The 16,801-nt window shown below is 59.6% G+C and overlaps 2 protein-coding genes across 3 annotated transcripts; one reads left to right on the top strand and one right to left on the bottom strand.

Moving 5' to 3' along the window:
- The first annotated feature begins 622 nt into the window (after positions 1-622).
- On the top strand, positions 623-4,126 carry LOC308594352 (BCL2/adenovirus E1B 19 kDa protein-interacting protein 3-like). Its single transcript, XM_081207476.1, has 6 exons — positions 623-924; positions 1,102-1,228; positions 2,578-2,629; positions 2,900-2,973; positions 3,077-3,217; positions 3,603-4,126. Exons 1-6 carry the CDS (start codon positions 894-896, stop codon positions 3,649-3,651), a joined length of 474 nt encoding a protein of 157 aa, XP_081063602.1. The 5' UTR covers positions 623-893; the 3' UTR covers positions 3,652-4,126.
- Positions 4,127-6,544: 2,418 nt separating this feature from the next.
- LOC308594837 (uncharacterized protein) lies at positions 6,545-12,625 on the bottom strand. 2 transcript variants are annotated; one of them, XM_081208274.1, is made up of 4 exons: positions 10,827-12,625; positions 9,577-9,651; positions 6,787-7,022; positions 6,545-6,728 (listed from the first exon to the last, which is right to left on the bottom strand). In XM_081208274.1, the coding sequence occupies exons 1-3, from the start codon at positions 12,002-12,004 to the stop codon at positions 6,824-6,826; spliced, it is 1,452 nt and encodes a 483-aa protein (XP_081064400.1). In that variant the 5' UTR covers positions 12,005-12,625; the 3' UTR covers positions 6,545-6,728; positions 6,787-6,823. The 2 variants fall into 2 exon arrangements, with proteins under 2 accessions (XP_081064400.1, XP_081064399.1); XM_081208273.1 differs by having other exon boundaries at positions 6,545-7,022; positions 10,827-12,624.
- Between the last annotated feature and the right edge of the window lie 4,176 nt (positions 12,626-16,801).

Here is a 16,801-nt window from a genome sequence, read left to right as displayed (position 1 = left end):
GCAGCCTGGAATAGCATTCGCCCTTTTTGCTGCTGCATCACACCGTGGACTCGCGTGAAGCTTGTGGTCCGGCCAGACCCCGAGATCCTTTTCACCTGCCTGCTAGTAAGCCCGGCGTCCCCCGCCTCGGGGCCGGATTGCGGTTGGATGAGACCCTCCGCTCCTTCCCTTTATGTGCCCAGCTGTCCGTTGTCAACAGCAAATTGCCGCTGTTTTTTGTGTTGAATGCAGTATATGCTGCATGGTAACTTTGGGGGGCCCAAGAGAGCGGGACCCTAAGCTAGAGCTTCTTTAGCTTATACTTAAATCCGGCGCTGCCCGCCCTCTCTTTGTTCACCTTTGTCCCTAATGAAATTCATTTTCTTAGCTTGTGCGCAGTTCTCCAATCTGTTCCGGTCATTTTGAATTCTGATTCTGACTCGACGGTGTGATGTTCAGGAAGCCTTCCCCCCAGAGCCCTAGAATTGCAGAGATGGAAGCACCCAGGGGTCATCTAGTCCAACCCCTGCCAAAGCATCCCTCCTACGAGGGAGAGACTCCGCTGCTCTTCCTGTCGAAAGACAGAATTTCGTTCCTTAGCCTTTGGATCCAATGGTTCGGGACGGGTTCTCCCTTCCGGAGCAGCTGGAAATGAGCCGGCTCCGTCTTCCTGGGGCAGCAGCAGCCCGTCCGATATTGGCATACGGAGCGGCGCCCCTTCCCCTGTCCCTTGCCGGCTGGGGTCCCCACCCCTCCCCGGAGCAGGCTGGCGTCGCCCTTTTAAGGCGCGAGGGTGCCCGGCGCTTCTGTTTACAGAAGGGAGCCGGCTGGGCGTCACGTGGCCTCCAGCTGGCCGGCTGGCTAATGGGACGGGCACCTGCCTGGCACCGGGAGGGAGCCCAGGCAGCGGAGCGATGGAGGCGCCCCGGGAAGACGCCCTGCAGAGTGAGTGGGGGAGGGAGGAGAAGCGCGCTCCCGCGCCGGGTCCCTTGAGGGGCCAGATTGGGGTAGGGGTTCTGGGACTCCCCCCCCCCAGCAGCTGCAGCAGCGTCCCCCAGGCGGTGGGGGGATCCAGTTCGGTCCCTCTAACTGCGACTTCCTGCCTGCCTGCCCGCTTCCTAGGCTCCTGGGTGGAGGTGCCCCCACTTGACCTGGAGGAGCCCCCTACGCCGGCCTGTGCGCCCCACCGCGACATGGAACGGATCCTGCTGGAAGCGCAGCTGGAGGTGGAGCCGCCGCGGGCCGAGGGGTAGGTGGTCGTGGGCAGGTGACTCTTTCGTGGGCAGCGGGGTCGGCGGAACTCCTTGCAACTGGCTGTGAGCGCAGCAGGCGAAAGGGAGGCTCTGTGGTGGACAAGCGGGCGGCGGCTGCTAGCTCCGAAGGGCCGGGAAGCGACGACACCGGGGGGCGGCGGGAGACCAAGCTTGGACTGCCGGGTCTCGGGTGAGGGGACGGCAGATCAGTCCCTCAGAGTCAGAAGGCGCTACTGGGCATCCCTGGCTCTTCGCCCCTTCCTTAACCCCTGCTCAGGGCTGCGTACCCAGGGGGCGGCCCACTGCGTACCCAGGGGGAGGCCAGCTCTTCCTTCCAAGTCCTCCCGTGAGCCTGACTCGACTTCCCCCCCCCCAGGCTATGGGGCTGCATGTGGGGCTCCTTAGGCTTTTACTGGAGTTGGCATAACTGCGCTCCTAAGCAAATTCCGGTCAGCTCCTTTTAATGCTAGGTAATTATCGCACAGTACTCAGTACTCGCGGTTCTGTTCCCTTCCCTTTTGGGATGCTCTGAAACGTCAAAGTTTGAACCAAATCGCCTCTCCTCTTTGAGATTTGTATTTCTGAACTTCTCACTGAGAAATTGGAGCGTCTGGCTGATTTTCTTTGGGCTCCACCTTGCCACACGAACCTGAGGATGTGAACCCCACATCCTGACACTATAAATGTGCCAGAGCTGGAAGAATCATGGAATCACAGAGTTGTAGAGTTAGAAGGGACCTCCAAGGCCCATCTAGTCAAACCCCCTGAAATGCAGGAACTCAACAACATGACAGACGCCATCCAACCTCTGCATTAAAATCTCCAAGGAAGGAGACTCCACCGCCGCCCTAGAGAGTCTGTTCCACTGCCAGACAGCTCAGAAAGTTCTTCCTGGCTTTTAGTCACAAGGAGCCTTTGCTGTGTGGGCTCTGGTTTCTATAGCTGCTCCCCCAGAAAGACCGGCCTGGGAGTGGCCGCCAGACGTCTTCCAGGGACTGCCACAGTCAGGACACACAAAAGCCCCTGCAAGGATGACCTGGACTGCTTCTGTGGGGGATAACTCGGCTCCCTTCTCCTGTCTGAGGCAGGGCTCCATTGGCCAGCCTCTTCACCTGCCCAGGAGGCTCCTGCCTTCTGAAGGACTCACCTGAGCATCCTCACGGGCTGTGGACAAGTCTTGCCTGGTAGAGATTTAGGTCCAGTGAGGGCATCAGCCTCTAAAGGGCTTCACAGCAGCTTCTGAGCATGCTCACAAACAGCATGGCAGCGAAATCTCTCTTGTGCATGAACACACAGACAGCGAGAGCAATTTCTCACCAGCAGATTCCATTTCTTGTGTTTCCAGCTCCTTCCTTGCACTGAAGGCGCCTGGTGTGGAGGACCAGAGCCCAGGGCAGGTGAGTGTCAACGCTGAGGTGTGCAAAGGAGCCACCTGGGCCATGGGCTTGTGGGCTTGTAGCCTCAGACTGAGAAGGCGCCAACCAAACTGGGGTCTTGAAAGGTTTCATCTCAGGGGTCATTGTGGTGACTGACCCATGAAGCACCGCAAGTTCCATAGACAGGTGTGTTCACACCCACCCACAAGACATGCCCAGATGGTTGCCCAGGTGATATGCCCCCCTTCATCCTTAAAAAAAATTATGGGATGCTGCACTTTCTCTTTGCAGAGGGAAGACGCTGAAGGGTCTGTCCAGCTGGGGACCCTGCCCTGGTCGTGGCCCAGCCCCCCTGAGCACCAAAAGTAAGGATGGCTCTTCACTGGCTTTCCCCGGGGGTCCTGGCTTCAGGCAGCCCCCCCAAGACTCTCGCCCCACTTTGGACTCTGTCTGTCTGTCTCTCTGCAGGGAGCTGGCCTGCCTGCCCCCTGCGTGTGCCCCCCTGCTCAGCCCGGTTCTACACAGGAGGAGGGGGTTGCGGGACCCCCAGCTGCTGCTTCTGGTCATCCCCTCTCTGCTGCTCAGCCACGTCTTGGCCTTTGGCCTTGGGTGAGTGGGGGGGGGCAACGAACCAGGCACAGTTAGCGCCTCTCTCACAGGGTTGATTTTTCTCTCCCTTTACGGAAACACCCTTAATTCTGCCCAGTGCAGCCAGCCCCCTATAGTGCCTGTCTCCTACCCCTCCCCTCCAAAACGTCTAGAGACCTGCGGTGACGTCTCTGAGCACCTGGCTGGCTGCTGCAGAAGCGGATGCTGGATTAGATGGGTCTCCTCTGGCCTGATCCAGCAGCCTCTTCTCATGTTCTTCTGCTGCTCAGAGCCTTCCCTTGCCTCTCCCACTTGCCTGGAGGAGCGTAGCAAGAGAGGGGGCTGCTGGCCTGGCCTCTCCTGACCAAGCCCCTCACTCACTGCCCTCTTCCTCTCCTCTCTCCAGCATTTGCATTGGGAAGCGTCTGGCTGCCTCTCCATCAAGCAGCCTGTGAGAAGCCGCGAGGGGCCTGCTGGGACACCCCGCCCCAGCTCCCCACCAAACTGCTGCGCGGCCTCATCTTGCCCAAGACCACCTGAGAAGCGGTGCAGAGCCCGGCATCAAACCTGATACCCTCACCCACCCACTTCCGTGTACACAACCTTCCTTGCCTCCGCTGTGGGGCCCAGCCTTCATAAAGAGTGTCATGGACTTAGCCCCAAAGCCCCCTCTCCACTTTCCCTGCTGCAGTGGGGCAGAGGGGATTGGGTTGCTGGACTCCAGTGGCAGCGGCAGCAGCTCCCTTCCTCCCCCTCCTCTCCTGTGGGCCCTGCTAGCAGCTGGGAGTTAGAGCCTGGACACATCTGGAAGGCCACATCTGGAGGTTGCGCTACCCCCCCCATGCCAATCCAAGGAGCTTTGGAAAGACAATCTGCAGCAAAGCATGGCAGCTGATCTACTGGAACATGCCGTTGCTTCATTCGAAATAAATCCTGTTTTTCAAAATCCTAAAAAAGTCTACCAGGCATTTATTTTTAATGTATGGGGGAGAGTAGTTGCGCTTTGGGTGTGGAGTGAGGGGCACCATGTCCTGGCAATGCCATGGGGTAAGAAGCGCCCTCAAATATGTTATTGGTGGAGCCAAAGGGACCTCAGACCTTAGGAGTTGGCTCCTGTGTACCGGTAGAAGCGTGGGCTGCCTTGGATTGAGGCCTCCTCCGTCTCTGGGGGGAGCACCCGATGTCGCTGGGGGGAGCTGCTGCTCTCAGCCTGGCTGGGGGCACCTCTCTTTTCTCCAGTCCCTGGCTGGACCCCACACTGCTCTTATTTTTGTCTATTTAGTTTTCAAAAGTTTACATACTTTAACATCTAATTTATCCAGTGTTTGTTTTCTGGGGGGATGCAGGGGTACGATTTGAACTATAAAATTGTGATTTTCTGGAGTCAAAATGAGAGTACCCCTCAACATTTTTTTTATAGAAAAAAAGCACTGAATTTATTCACTGACTTCCCCTTCCCCTTCCATGATGTTCTATATTTATCCTTTAACTTTTGACACTCCATAGAGAGCCCGCACTTCTCCTCGCCACCAGCAGAGAGTGCTGCAGACCAGCATTTGGCCTTCTCCTGGCGCCTCCCTAATCCTGACCTTGTTGCACAAGGCAAAACCGAAGGAAGGTTCCACTTGCCTCGGTGAGCCCAGCATAGCCCACTCTGACTGGCAGCTCCTCCCTTCCTTGGTCTTGCAACTAGAGCTGCTTATCTGGACATGCATCCTTGGAAGCTGAAATCATAGCCAGAGATTTGGAACAGGCAGGAGAATGGACTTCACACAGCCCCTCGATAGACCTGTGGAACTCACTGCCACAAGAGGGAAAAGCCCACTTGAATGGCTTTAAACGAGGTTGTGGAAAAGAAGGCTAGGAATGGTCACTAGCTACAGTGGCCATATCCTGCTTCCAGAATCAGAGGCAGAGGTCTCTCAATACCAGTTGCTGGGAATCACAAGGAATCAGAGTTTGGGCTTTGGTCCTGCTTGTGGACTTCTTCCCATTGGCTGGCCACTGGCCTCATCCAGCCGGCTCTTCCTGTGCTCTGATTACTGGGCGCCCCCAGCACCTTCCATAGCCCCCCCTCTGGGACCGTGGGGGCTGACAGCTTCCCTGCCAAGCAGCTCAGTCTCTTCCTCACTGGATCCCTCCATGGGGGGCAAAGGGGCAGGCAGGACGCAAGCTCCCTTTGCTGCTGCTGCTGCAGCCACTGCCTGGGAAAGGCTCAGGCCCTTGAGATGCCCATGGGGGATGCCAAGCCAGAGGTCAGGAGCCCACGTGGGCCATGCCATGCCCAGGCCATGCCAAGAGCTCCAGCAGCCTCACTCTGTTGGGCAAGGAAGAAGTTGGAGGTTCGTGCTCACCCTGAGGGCCTTGCGGGTGCAGAAAGGGACCCTCCCCGATCAAGTCTGGCCATGGCAGATGAGGGCAAGGGGTTGCCCCCTCCCCTTTAGTTCCTCGGGGCCACCAGAAAGTCTCTCCTCACCCAGGCACTTGCCTCTGGCCCACAGAAGGACTTGATCCTCTGGCCTATCAACTTCACTGGGTGACGACACCCCATTTTTTTCTAGCAGATGAGACAGAAGGGGAGGAATCTCCCCACTCCAGCTACAATTTTAAAAACTGCTGGTTAAATTCCCATGTAGGTCTTTGATTTTACACACTTTGCATCAGTTGTGGCCAAAATATTTCAGAGCTTGAAACAATAAACCCAAATGTGGGGGTCACTTCCCCAATAGTCAGTATCTTATAATAAAGATCATTGGTTGAACTTTACTGGTGCCCCAATCCGGGTCCTGCAGTGCCCCCCTCCTCTGCCAGGGGACTTGGAACAGCAGCATAGCTAGCCACTCGGGTGCCTGGGGTGGTGCGCACGCCCTGCAGCCGGGGGCAGAGCAGGCCGCCCGCGGGGAAGGGCGAGCTAAGACAGGGCGCGCTGCGCGAACCGTCTCCACAGCATCCTCTCAGCTGTAGGCTGGCTGAGGCGGTGGGCAGACGCAAGCCCTTGAAAAAGCAGCGTGGAGCTTGCAGGCAGTCCGCCCGCCGCCTCGCCCTCAGGAGAGACGCGTGGCTCAGGCAGGCTGCAGGCCCCCCGGCGTGGCGCCCAGTGCCCCCCACCTCACCCAGCTATCTGGGCTTCTGCAGTGGCGTAGGAAAGGGCGTGTGGTGGGTGCGGGAGTTATTTTTTGTCACCCCCCTCAGTGATGACACCCGGGGCGGACCGCACCCCCTGCACCCCCCTTCCTAAGCCACAGACTAGGAAGTTACATTGCTGCCAGGGGTGGGGAGGGGCTTGTCCTGATTCTGGGATAAAGCAGCCTCCCCCCCCCCCGAAGAAAGACTCTGAAGGAGAAGCAGTTTGAAAACAGGCGCCTCACAGGAGTTTATTGCGACCTCCTCAATACAGTGTGTGTGTCTTCCCTTCTCTCCTCCCATCCTTTCATCGGGGGTGGGGGGCTCTGCAAGTTAAACTGGACAGATTTGAACAATAAAAAGGCTGGTGCAATCCCTCCACGCTGCGGCTCTGTGGCAGGTTGACTGGTGTGGACTGATGGGGGGAGGCAGCCCCCTCACCCCATGGCTCCTTTTCCTCTCCTTGGGGAGGGAGACCCCCGGACCCTTCTGGGCACGGCACCATCACAGGAACCAGAAACACTTTCGCCGGGACTTCTTGGGCTCCGCTTTCACCACGGGCAGATTCAGCGCTGGCGACGGCTCCTGGTGGCTCGGCGTGGCAGCTCGCGTGGCCCCCGGGGGGCTGTGGCTCATCTCAGGCTCAATGGTGCTCAGCACCTGCTGCAAACGCCCCTCCTGCTTCCGGAAATCATGTTCCACGCTGTGGGGAGGCGGGGAGCAAGTCAGAGGGAGGCGTCTCCCAAGGAACCCCACTCAGCCAACGCTAGTGATTGGGGGCAGAGATGGGGGTCTGGCTGGGCTGCCCCCATCCCTCCTGGGGGGCCGTGGGAGCTGGTGCAGAGGAGGCAGGTCAGCTGGCAGGAGCCTGGGGAGGCTGCCAATGGGAGCCCGCCTGCCTCCGCCGACCCTGGCATGTCTCACCCGTCGCCGCAGCGGCAGAGACAGACCCGTCAATCCCAATTAGCACTGAGGCCTTGTGTGAAGCACACAGGCAGGAGGCCAGAAGGAGCCGGCGGGCAGGCAGGCAGGCAGGGAGAGGAAGAAGGCCCAGTCCTGCCAGGGAGGCTCTGCACAGCCAGCCAGCCAGACCCCCCCCCACCCCCGAAACAGCCTCCGAAGGTCAATGGAAACGGGGGGGGGGGACCCAGAGAAAAGGCTCCAAGGAGCAGAGGCTGCCGGTTTCTCCTTCCTTGGAGGTTTTTAAGCAGAGATTGGGAGGCCGTCTGCCAGGGATGCTTGCGGGGGGCTGGTCTAGAAGACCCTCAGGGGTCCCTTCCAACTCTGCAAGTCTAGGATTCTAGACTTCTGTGGAAGATGTCTTCCTTGTGCCAAACAGCCAGGGCTGGGAGCAAGAGCCCTCTAGGACTCTGATTCTATGGAAGCCAGAGCTCAGCCCCCCTCTGCCCCCGGCAAGGAACTGGCAGAGACACCCGCCTCTCCCTGGGCATGGAGGCCCTTTCACCATCCTGGCTCACAGCCCTCCTCTAACCCCTCCTTAACAAATGGTCCAGTAGCACCTTAGAGACCAACTCGGTTTATTCTGGATAGAAGCTTCTGTGTGCATGCACACTTCTTCAGGTAGTAGAAGACTTAGACCCAGAACAAACTGAGTTGGTCTCTAAGGTGCAACTGGACAATTCTTTAATTTTTTAAATTTATTTTGACTGCGTCAGACCAACATGGTTACCTACCCTCCTTAACACCCACTGAAGCAAGGGGCACCATAGATAGATTGGTGCCCAGGGCTGGGGGGGGGGGCATCCTGGCATCCCTCCCAAGCTTCAAGGCAGTGGGAGTCATTGGCTGACTCAGAGTCCCAGGACTAAAGTGAGGGAGGGGCAGGGCCAAAGACGCAGCCTCCGTTCTCGTGCCATGCTGGGGGGGGGGGGGCCTGCCACTGCAGGGACTCTGTCCTCCTGAGAATCTCCGGCAGGAGGAGACAGGCTGTGGCGGCCTGTCATTCTTTGCAGGCATCCTTCATATCACATCTGCCAGAAACGCTTGCCTCCGCTTCCCTCAAGAACTTGTTTGGGGCAGGCGGGCAGGCAGGCATGGGAGCCCTTGCCAGCTCCCTTGGGACTTCTCCAGCACCCAAGACCTCTGGCAGCCCCCAGGGCACCCTGCTGAACCCAGCCCACCAGCATCCGGCTGGCCATTGCGAGAGCACGATGATGGACTAGGTGGTCCAGCAGCCAGACTCTTCTTGTGCCACCCAACTCTATGAATGTATGAAATGTCAGTGTCAAGAACACTGAATCATAGAATTGGGAGTTGGAGTGGACCTCAGGGGTCATCTAGGTCAACCCCCTGCAATGCAGGAATCTCGGCTAGAGCATGCAAGACAGGTGGCCATCTAGGCAAGGGCCCAGAGTGTCTCTAAGCCGGACTTGGGGGCAGCCTCATCGTCTGCCCCTGTATCTGGTGTTCAGAGGCAGAAGACAGCCAATGGGGCTGGTAGCCCTTTGCGGCTGTCAGCTCCGTGGGTCGGGGCCCTGTGGGGCTGCCCCAGCCTTGCAGTCGTTTCTGGGATATGGTCCAAGCTCCCCACAGGCCCTGCAGAGTCTGCTTCTGCCCCATTGTGCCCCCATCAAAATCCACTGCCCCTGCAGTGCCAGGGAGCCCCAGGATCAGGCCCAGGGCTCCCTTAGTCCAGCCTCCTGCTCTCCCAGTGACCAGCCAGATGCCGTGGGAAACCCACAAGCAGGATCCGGGCTCAAGAGCAGCCCTTCCTCCTCCTGCAACTGGCCCTCTGACGCCTGGCCACCTCCAGCTCTTCAGCCAGAGGCCAAAGCAGGGAAGGGGCTCTGCTGGAGAAGTGGGTGGTCTGGGGGGGGGGGAGAAGGCGAGAGGAAAATCTGCTGGGCAAGGAAGAAGAGTGGCTGCCTGAGACCCAGCAGGACCCCCAGACTGGAAAGCAGCCAAAGGACGAAGGAGCTGGGTGGGCTTAGCCTAAAAGTGGGTTGATGGAGGTGGGGAGATGCTGGCCCTTTAGGGAGGGGGTCCTCTTCACCCCAGGCCAACGATACAGCCTTCCTCTCTCTCCAGAGTCCCCTTTGCCCTCCTCAGCAGAAAACGCAGGATCATCACCTCAATCATACTGAAGAGGCGTACATTTTATGTTGATGTGAAATGTGGAGGTCAGGAGCCGATGTCTGGGCTGCCAGTGGATCTGTGGCCGGCAGCTGAGAGCAGACGAGGTGGGGGAAGCCAGGGGGCACCCCCAAACCCCACCCCCACACCCAGGCCCCTCCTACCTGTAGATGATGCAGGCGCAGTCCCGGCACGTCCCGCAGTTGGTGGTGTCCTGCCCTGTCCGGTAGGACTGCCGCCTGAAACGGAGCAGAAGGAGCCCATGAGCAGAAGGCCCAGAAGCCGCCTCCCTGCCTGGTTGCAGGGGCCCCCTTTGGTGCCGGGGGGCACAAGCAGCAATGCCCAGAGGGCATCTGGTCAAGCAGCAGGGACCAGGGGGAGGGGAAGCATCAGGGCTGGCTTGGGGGGCCAGGAGACCCCCGGGAGGTCTCAGGGAGGGAAGTGCCAGGCAGGCAGCCAGGCAAGGACTCCCTCAGGCCTCACAGCGCAGAGGCCGCCCCAAGGCAAGGGGGCTGGCCCCACAGTGGCTCTGCTTCAGCTTCCAAAGTGAGCAGGTACAGTGCCAGGCGATGCCAAGGCTGGCTTGTGGCCTGAAGAACCCGCTGCTGCCACCATAAAAACGCTCCATCATTTAAAGCGCAGTCAAACCAAAAAGTCATGTTTTGCTGGACAGCTGAAGCTCCCAGCATTTCCCTGTGTGTTTGCTGGAGAGAACTCTGTGAGAGACAGTCCCACGGTGCCCAGGCGGGCAGAGGGCACAGCCATAGATCTCTTCTCTTGCCTGCCTGGGCACATGCTCTCGTTTTTGTCTCTTCATCCCCAAGCCAGAAATGGGAGAACACCTGCGAAGTCTGAGCTCTAATGTTCAGACACCATTTTAAGCTAAACTGAAGTCTGCCTCTCAAATTGGCTCATTTGGTTGGAGCCTGGTGCTGAAAACAAAGGTCACAGGTTTGATTCCCATGTGGGATAGCTGCATATTCCTCCACTGCAGGGGGTTGGACTAGATGACCCTCAGGGTCCCTAGAGGCTCGACAAATTTTGTCTCTGTAACTGAATTACCATTTTAAGCTGCTGTTATTCTGCCTCAGAAACTCTGAGTAGATGTTATTTTTATCTCTTACAAGACTGTTTGTGTGATTATTGTTTAAAAAGGGGGAAATATCAGGAGAATCCAATCTGCCTTAAAACATCCTAGATTACTTAAACGGAAAGGCTAAAACTAGCCCATCTAAGCAGCAAAAGGGATATCACTCTGCAGAACTCACAAGTGTGAGGAAGAAGAATATCTAATAAATATAGCCTCTCCTGGCATCTATTCAACATCCCTGGCTCCAAAGGGTCACGGCGGCTCTAGGCCTGACCAGTGGGGGCTCCTTGGGCAACCCAGACCCCCCCCCCAGACCCGCCTCACCCATCTCGCTGCGCCTCCTTCTTCTCCAGATCCTGAATGACGTCGAGTAGCACCTTGATGGTTCGTTGGCTGGTCTCCAGCACCCCCTCGAGGGACTGCAGCTGGGAGTGGATGTCACCCCCCCGCCTGGGGAGGTCCTGAGATGCTGGCGGGGGCTCCCTCTGCGCGGCAGCCACAGACACCAGCTGCAGAAGGTGGTCCTGCCCGCAGGGAAACGTCTCCCCGGGTCCGGCGGAGAGGCAGGTCTCAGGGGGGCAGCTGGGACCGGAGGAGGGCAGAAGGGGGCCCGGAGGCTTCTGGGAAGGCGTGGGGGCTGGGGGGTGGGCCTGAGTGGTGCTGAGGCTCTCTGGGGAGGCCGCAGGTGCTGCTGGTTTTCCTGACTTAGGGGGCCCTGCTGTGGGAAGCAGGAAGGCAGAGGTGGGGTCTTCGGTGGGGGGGCCCTGAGCAAGGGGGCAGGGGGCAGGGATGCCCCTCTGGGGGGCACAGGGAGGGGCTCTTGAGGCCTGCTCAGAGGGGGGTGGGCACAGCCAGGGGGCGCCAGAGCTGCTGCAGCTGCTTGGTGTGCCATGGGGCTGCGTGGAGGAGGGGGCACAGTGCTTGCGCTGGGAAGAGCAGCTGGCCGAGAGGCACGGGGCCCCCCGCCCCGGGTACGGGGGGCATGACCCCTGGGGAGCTGGCAGCCCGGGGCACAGGGTGGCAGGAAGTCTGGGGCACTGCTGGGCGTGGGGTAAGGCGAGGGAGCAACCAAGGGCAGGAAGGCTGGCGGTGCCCCCCAGGGGCGGATCCTGGCTGCGGCCCACTGCACAGGGCGCCCCTTCCTGGGCGAGGTCGCAGGAGCTCTTGCTGCGGGGGGCCCGCTGCAGGCTGGGTGACGTCTGGCTGGCGGTGCTGATGCCAGTCGCCCCGTGGGGATCCGGGAGGGCGAGCAGCAGGCGGGGCCCGGATTGGGGCCAGCTCCGCCTGGCGCAGTTTGCAGCAGAGGCACGTGGGCGGTGGCTGCCCGGGGGCTCCTCTTCGCCCTCTTCCAGGTCCTTGAAGCGCACCTGCTGGGCGCGGTGGCGGCGGCGGCGCTGCAGGCGGTCCTCAGCACCCGGCGAGTCGCGCTTGAGCAGCACGGAGCGGACCCCGGCGACCGCCTTCTCTTGCCCGGCCTCCGGGGCTGCCTCCTGGCTGGCCATGGCAGCCCCTTTGCCCCTCCAGGGGGGCGTCACAGCCTCCTGCCCCGCATGACTGCAAGCCGTTCCCCAGAAAGCGTTGATTCGGCTGCCCCCTCCACCGGGGCGCAAAGCATCTCTCCCGTGGGTGCTGCTGCCTGGGGCTCAGCCTCAGCGACTCCCAAGGGGGCAGCCGGTGCCTCATGGCTGGAGGAGGCCTGGCCTTTGCCCCCCAGCCGGCAGGAACCCCATGGCCTGCTCTCCCCCCCTCCCCCCTCTCTAGGGTCCGTCCCCGGCCTCTGAGGGCCTCTCTCTGGGCCGGGAGAAGGGAGGGGGGAGAAGGGAGCCCATCCTGCTCACGGCTGCTGCTTCCGCTTGTGGGGCCGGCAGGCACAGCGCCAGCCCATAGCCTCCCAGGGCAACGGACCTGCAGAGAGAAGAGAGGAGAGGAATGGGTGGAAACCTGTTCCAGCTGTATTCCACACTACAACCAGGGCTAAGAAAAACAGTGCAAAAGTAAGACATAAGAGAAGTGTAGAGCTGCAAGGGACCCTCAAAGGGCATCCAGTCCAGCCCCCTGCAATGCAATGCCGTAATCCCTGACTTGTCCTATAAACCGGCCTTAACGCCATGCAGAGCAGAAGGGGAGTCATAGGAAGCAGCCTTGCTAGCCCAGGCTCAGATCAAGTGGCCCAGGAGAGTCTGCCGCTGGATGAGGCCACCAGAGTGGGGGGGCCTCCTAGTCAGGCACCCTGCTCCCCTCTGGCCAAAGAGCAGCAGCCCTCTTCCACTCTTGTTCTCCACATTTCGAAGGTAGACTGATGCCATCCATGGAGGCTCCACTTAGGAATCACAGGAACCTAAAGGGAGCTCTGTAGCAGCTGGATCAGGCCACTAAAGGGGCTGACCATTAAGGAGCAGCGGGGGGGGGGGTTGCATCAGAGCAGGGCTGAGGGGGAGGGCTTAACCCTTTCCTTTCCACTCACTTTTCTTCTGAAATAACTCCCCAAGCCTGTCACCCACCCATCTCACCCAAGGTCTGGGGAAACAGACATTCGTGGAGGACGAGAGGGCGATCGACTGAGGGCCACTCGCCAGGATGCCCTGCTCTGCCTCCACAGTCGGAATCTGCAAGGCTTCTGAGTCCCAGTGGCAGGAGGGGGCGCTGCCATGTGCTCCACTCCTGCTTGGGGGGTTCCCGCAGGTCGGCCCCTGTGACTCGATGGGCCCCCCGGCCTGACCCAGCAGGCTCTTCTGGTGTGCGCAAAGCCCCTCCCAAACGTGCCCAGTTTCCTTCCGGAGGCTCCCACAACCCCCTCTGCCACCTCCAGTCTCAGGCAGGATCACAAAACACAAAGCGACAAGCTCTGGTCTTTGGTGCTGCTGCTGCCTCTGTTTGAAGAGAGAGAGAGAGGGAAGGGGGGGGGAGAGAAGGGGCCCTTCAGCGTAAACAGGCCAGGAACGCCAGCCAGGCAGAAGCCACAGCTAAGAATAGCAGCCTGGCCTTCATGGGGAGCAGGAAGAGGAGGAGGAGGATGAGAAGCCGTCCCACCGCCTGTCTCGGCCTCCAAGAGGAGCATCAGGGAGGGGACACCCTCCAAGAGCCTTTGCTGTGCCCCCTCAAACTGACCAGGGGGTCCATCTCCCAGCCCAGAGGCAGGAGGAGGCCACAGCCTCTCTTTGCCACAGAGAGCATTCCCCGGCTGCGTCCCTCCCCCCCGCCACTCAGTTTCCCAGCTGACCTCCAAGTGGCTGTGCCGGGGGGGGGGGCACCTTTGGGAACTGGAGGGAGAAAGCAAAAGGTAGCAAGCCTGTGAACATTTTACATGGTTGCCATTATTATCAATGGCTCTTGGTTTTCTTCCCTGCCCACCACCGGAAGGTCCCAGGATACAGAATGACAGAAAGGTCATCCAGACCAGCCCCCCCCCCCTTGCAGGAATCACAACTGATTCCATGATTCTGACAAATGTCCATCTGACCTCTGCTTAAAAACTGACAGCAAAGGAAAGGAAGGTTGCAGCCACTTAAAAATGCAGTATTAAAAACAGTTTAAGATGAATTACTGTGGGATCTAGGAATCTATCTTCAACAGAGAGCCAGTGGTCAGTGCTGGACTGGGACCTGGGAGAGACTAGGGTTTGAATCCCTCCTCAGGCAGGAAACTCCTTGGGGGATCTTAGGGGGCCGTCATGCTCCTCTCAGCCTGACCCACCTCACAGGGTTGTTGTGGGGATTAAATGAGGAGGAGGGAGAACCATGCACCTGCCCTCCTGAGCTCCTTGCAGAAAAAGGTGGGGTGGAAATTCAATAAAGAAATTAAACCCCAGGTGTCACGAGGGCAGAGTAAATGGTGTGTCTTCAGCATGCAATGGAACCTGTCCCAGAGGACTGTCAGGGGCCATGAGAACAGGATGGCAGAGCTCTAAGAAGGCCTAAAGAAGGTGCCAGGAGCCCCCTCTGTAAGGTGGGAATTCCCAGAGAGCCAAAGGAGAGCCCTTTAGCCGGGTGGGAGCCCCCCAAGCCCTGCCCTGTGCACAACACTCTCCCCTCCTGCAGCCGACTTGGCAGAGAGGAGGGAGAATGAAGGGCAGAGGCCTCCGGGTTGCGCAGGAGGGGCGTCCCAGGCAGGCCAATGCCTCCTGGCAAAAGGGCCAGGCCAGAAGAGCCCCCTTCTGCCCAGCTGCAGTGCCTCCCCCCCCCCACTGTGCCATCGCTTCTCCCCAGCAGGAAGGGAGTTGCCAGCTCAGCACAGCCGCCCAGACTTTCTCCCGCACTGCTAACAAGCAAAGTTTCCAACTGCTGAGCGAGCGAATCACTGGCCTTCCTCAGAGCACCCCAGGAGGAGGAGGAGGAGGAGGAGGAGAAGGAGGAGGGAGCCTGCCTGCCTGCCTGCCTGCTCCCCCCACCCATTTTGCTGCAGCAGAATTGAGGATTCTGGACCACCTGCCACCCAGGCAGACACCTGGGCAATTTCCTTCCTGTTCCTGGAGCTGTGCCCAGACCCAGACCTGACTGGAAGGGCCTCTCATTAGTATTGGCAACACCGGGCGAGGAGAGTGGCGGGGGGGGGGGGCGTGCGCCTGTGCGTGGCTTACAGCACACCCAATGCCCAGCCGGCTGCCCATGATCACAAGCAGGACCCCTCCCTGAGGGCAGGTGGGGGGAAAGAACTGTCTCCTTCCTTGGGGGCTTCAAGCGGAGGTTGGATGAGCATCCACCATGGATGCCTTCGTCAAGATTCCTGCCTTGCAGGGGGGGTGGGCTGGATGACCCTCAGGGTCCCTTCCCACCAGTATGCTGTGACTCTATGAATGTTCTGCAGAGCGAGACAACCAGCCGGAGCAGGCGGCTGGGGGCTGCAGGCCCCAAGAGGCAATGAGCAGAAGGACAGAGAGCTGAGAGACACAGTGGCCAGGCTCTCCCACCACTGCAAAGTCGCAGGAGATCATCCCAAGTATGGCTGCTGCACTCAGGTCCTGCCTGGGAGCATCTGGCTGGCCAATGTGGGAGCAGGACGCTGGCCGGAAGGGGCCACCTCTGGCCTGATCCAGCTCAAGAGCTCTCAGAATATTAGAAGTGCAGGGCTGGAAGGGATCCCAAGGGTCATCTAGTCCAACCCCCTGCAATGCAGGGATCTCAGCTGAAGGATCCAGGACAGGTGCCTCTTCCAGGTAACAGCCTTTCAGGTATTTGAAGGTGGCTGCCTCATCTCCTCTCAGTCTCCTCTTTTCCAGCTGAAACATCCTCAGCTCCTTCAACCCTTCCTCATCAGGCTCGGTTTCCAGAGGCTTCGCCATCTTGGTCACCCTCCTCTGAAGGGCAAGAGGGAAAAAGCACCCCCTCTTCTCCCCCCCCACAAGCCTGGAAACGGAGACCCCAGAAATAATGGGTGCCCAGTGAGGCAGGTGGGAGCAGGGCCTCTACCTGCGAGTCCAGGGAAGGCACTCAGGGAAAGTGAGGCAGGGGCCACAAGAGGAGACTCCAGGGGGCCCTGGAGGCCAGAAGTACAGGAGAGGGGCAGGCTGGAGCTGTGGGCACTATCCAAGGAGAGCTTCCCTTGCCCACGCCTCAAGTCTGGTTGGCTGTGCCCCACATAAAACTGAACCTCTAGGGTGGCCGCCCTGGAAGGGGGAGACCAAGCAGTGGCCAGCCAGATGGACTGGGGGCCTTGCTCCAGTGTGAGGGTGCCCCCCCCCGGGGAGAAAGAAGCCCCCCCTGCAGGAAAAGAGATTCCAACTCAACATTGGGAAGAACTTTCTGCCAGTACAAACCGCTTGACAGCGGAACAGACTCTCAGAAGGTGGGGAGGCTTCTAGGCAGCCGCTTGGTGGTCACGTCAGGGATTCTTCAGCTGCGATTCCTGCATTGCAAGGGGGTTGGACTAGATGACCCTTGGGGTCCCTTCCAACTCTACGATTCTATTATTCTAAGTCAAGCCAGCGCCAAGAGGGAGCACCAGCCCAGCCCTGCCTCAGGGTCTCACACACAAGCAGAGAAGCGGCTCAGGAGCTCCCAGCCAGAGTCCAGAGGGCGGGGGAGAGATCCAGGGTCCAAGCTGCAAAGAAGGAAGGAGTGGCAAGCCCCGAAGAAGGTGGTCTCTGGCTGCCGCCCCCTTCCAAGATCCCCTGAAGGGCAGCTGGGCGTCTGATGCAGCCAAAGCAGCACCTGCATGGCAGGGGCATTTCTTGGGGCAGCATGAAGCCTGCTCCCCGAAAGCACATCCCACAAGGAAGGGGCAGGTCTTTAAGCCTCTGCCTTGGTCCCTGCTCCCTTGGCCTGCTGGCAAGGGCGGGGGGGGGAGGAGACGGGGGGCAGACA

The sequence above is a fragment of the Podarcis bocagei genome, assembly GCF_964188305.1.
Source record: "Podarcis bocagei genome assembly, chromosome: 9".
Lineage (NCBI taxonomy): Eukaryota > Metazoa > Chordata > Lepidosauria > Squamata > Lacertidae > Podarcis > Podarcis bocagei.
Note: the sequence above shows the minus strand (reverse complement) of the source record. Positions and strands in the feature narration are given on the sequence as shown.

What these genes read in the sequence shown, in the direction of transcription:
- LOC308594837 (XM_081208274.1), bottom strand. Translation starts at nt 12,004, where the DNA reads ATGGCCAGCCAGGAGGCAGCCCCGGAGGCCGGGCAAGAGAAGGCGGTC. An exon ending in AAGGAGGCGCAGCGAGATGG is followed by an intron (nt 9,652 to 10,826) that starts GTGAGGCGGGTC and finishes GCTCCGTTTCAG; the next exon opens with GCGGCAGTCCTACCGGACAG. An exon ending in TGCGCCTGCATCATCTACAG is followed by an intron (nt 7,023 to 9,576) that starts GTAGGAGGGGCC and finishes GCCTCCCCACAG; the next exon opens with CGTGGAACATGATTTCCGGA.
- LOC308594352 (XM_081207476.1), top strand. Translation starts at nt 894, where the DNA reads ATGGAGGCGCCCCGGGAAGACGCCCTGCAGA. An exon ending in CCGGGAAGACGCCCTGCAGA is followed by an intron (nt 925 to 1,101) that starts GTGAGTGGGGGA and finishes CCCGCTTCCTAG; the next exon opens with GCTCCTGGGTGGAGGTGCCC. An exon ending in AGGACCAGAGCCCAGGGCAG is followed by an intron (nt 2,630 to 2,899) that starts GTGAGTGTCAAC and finishes TTCTCTTTGCAG; the next exon opens with AGGGAAGACGCTGAAGGGTC.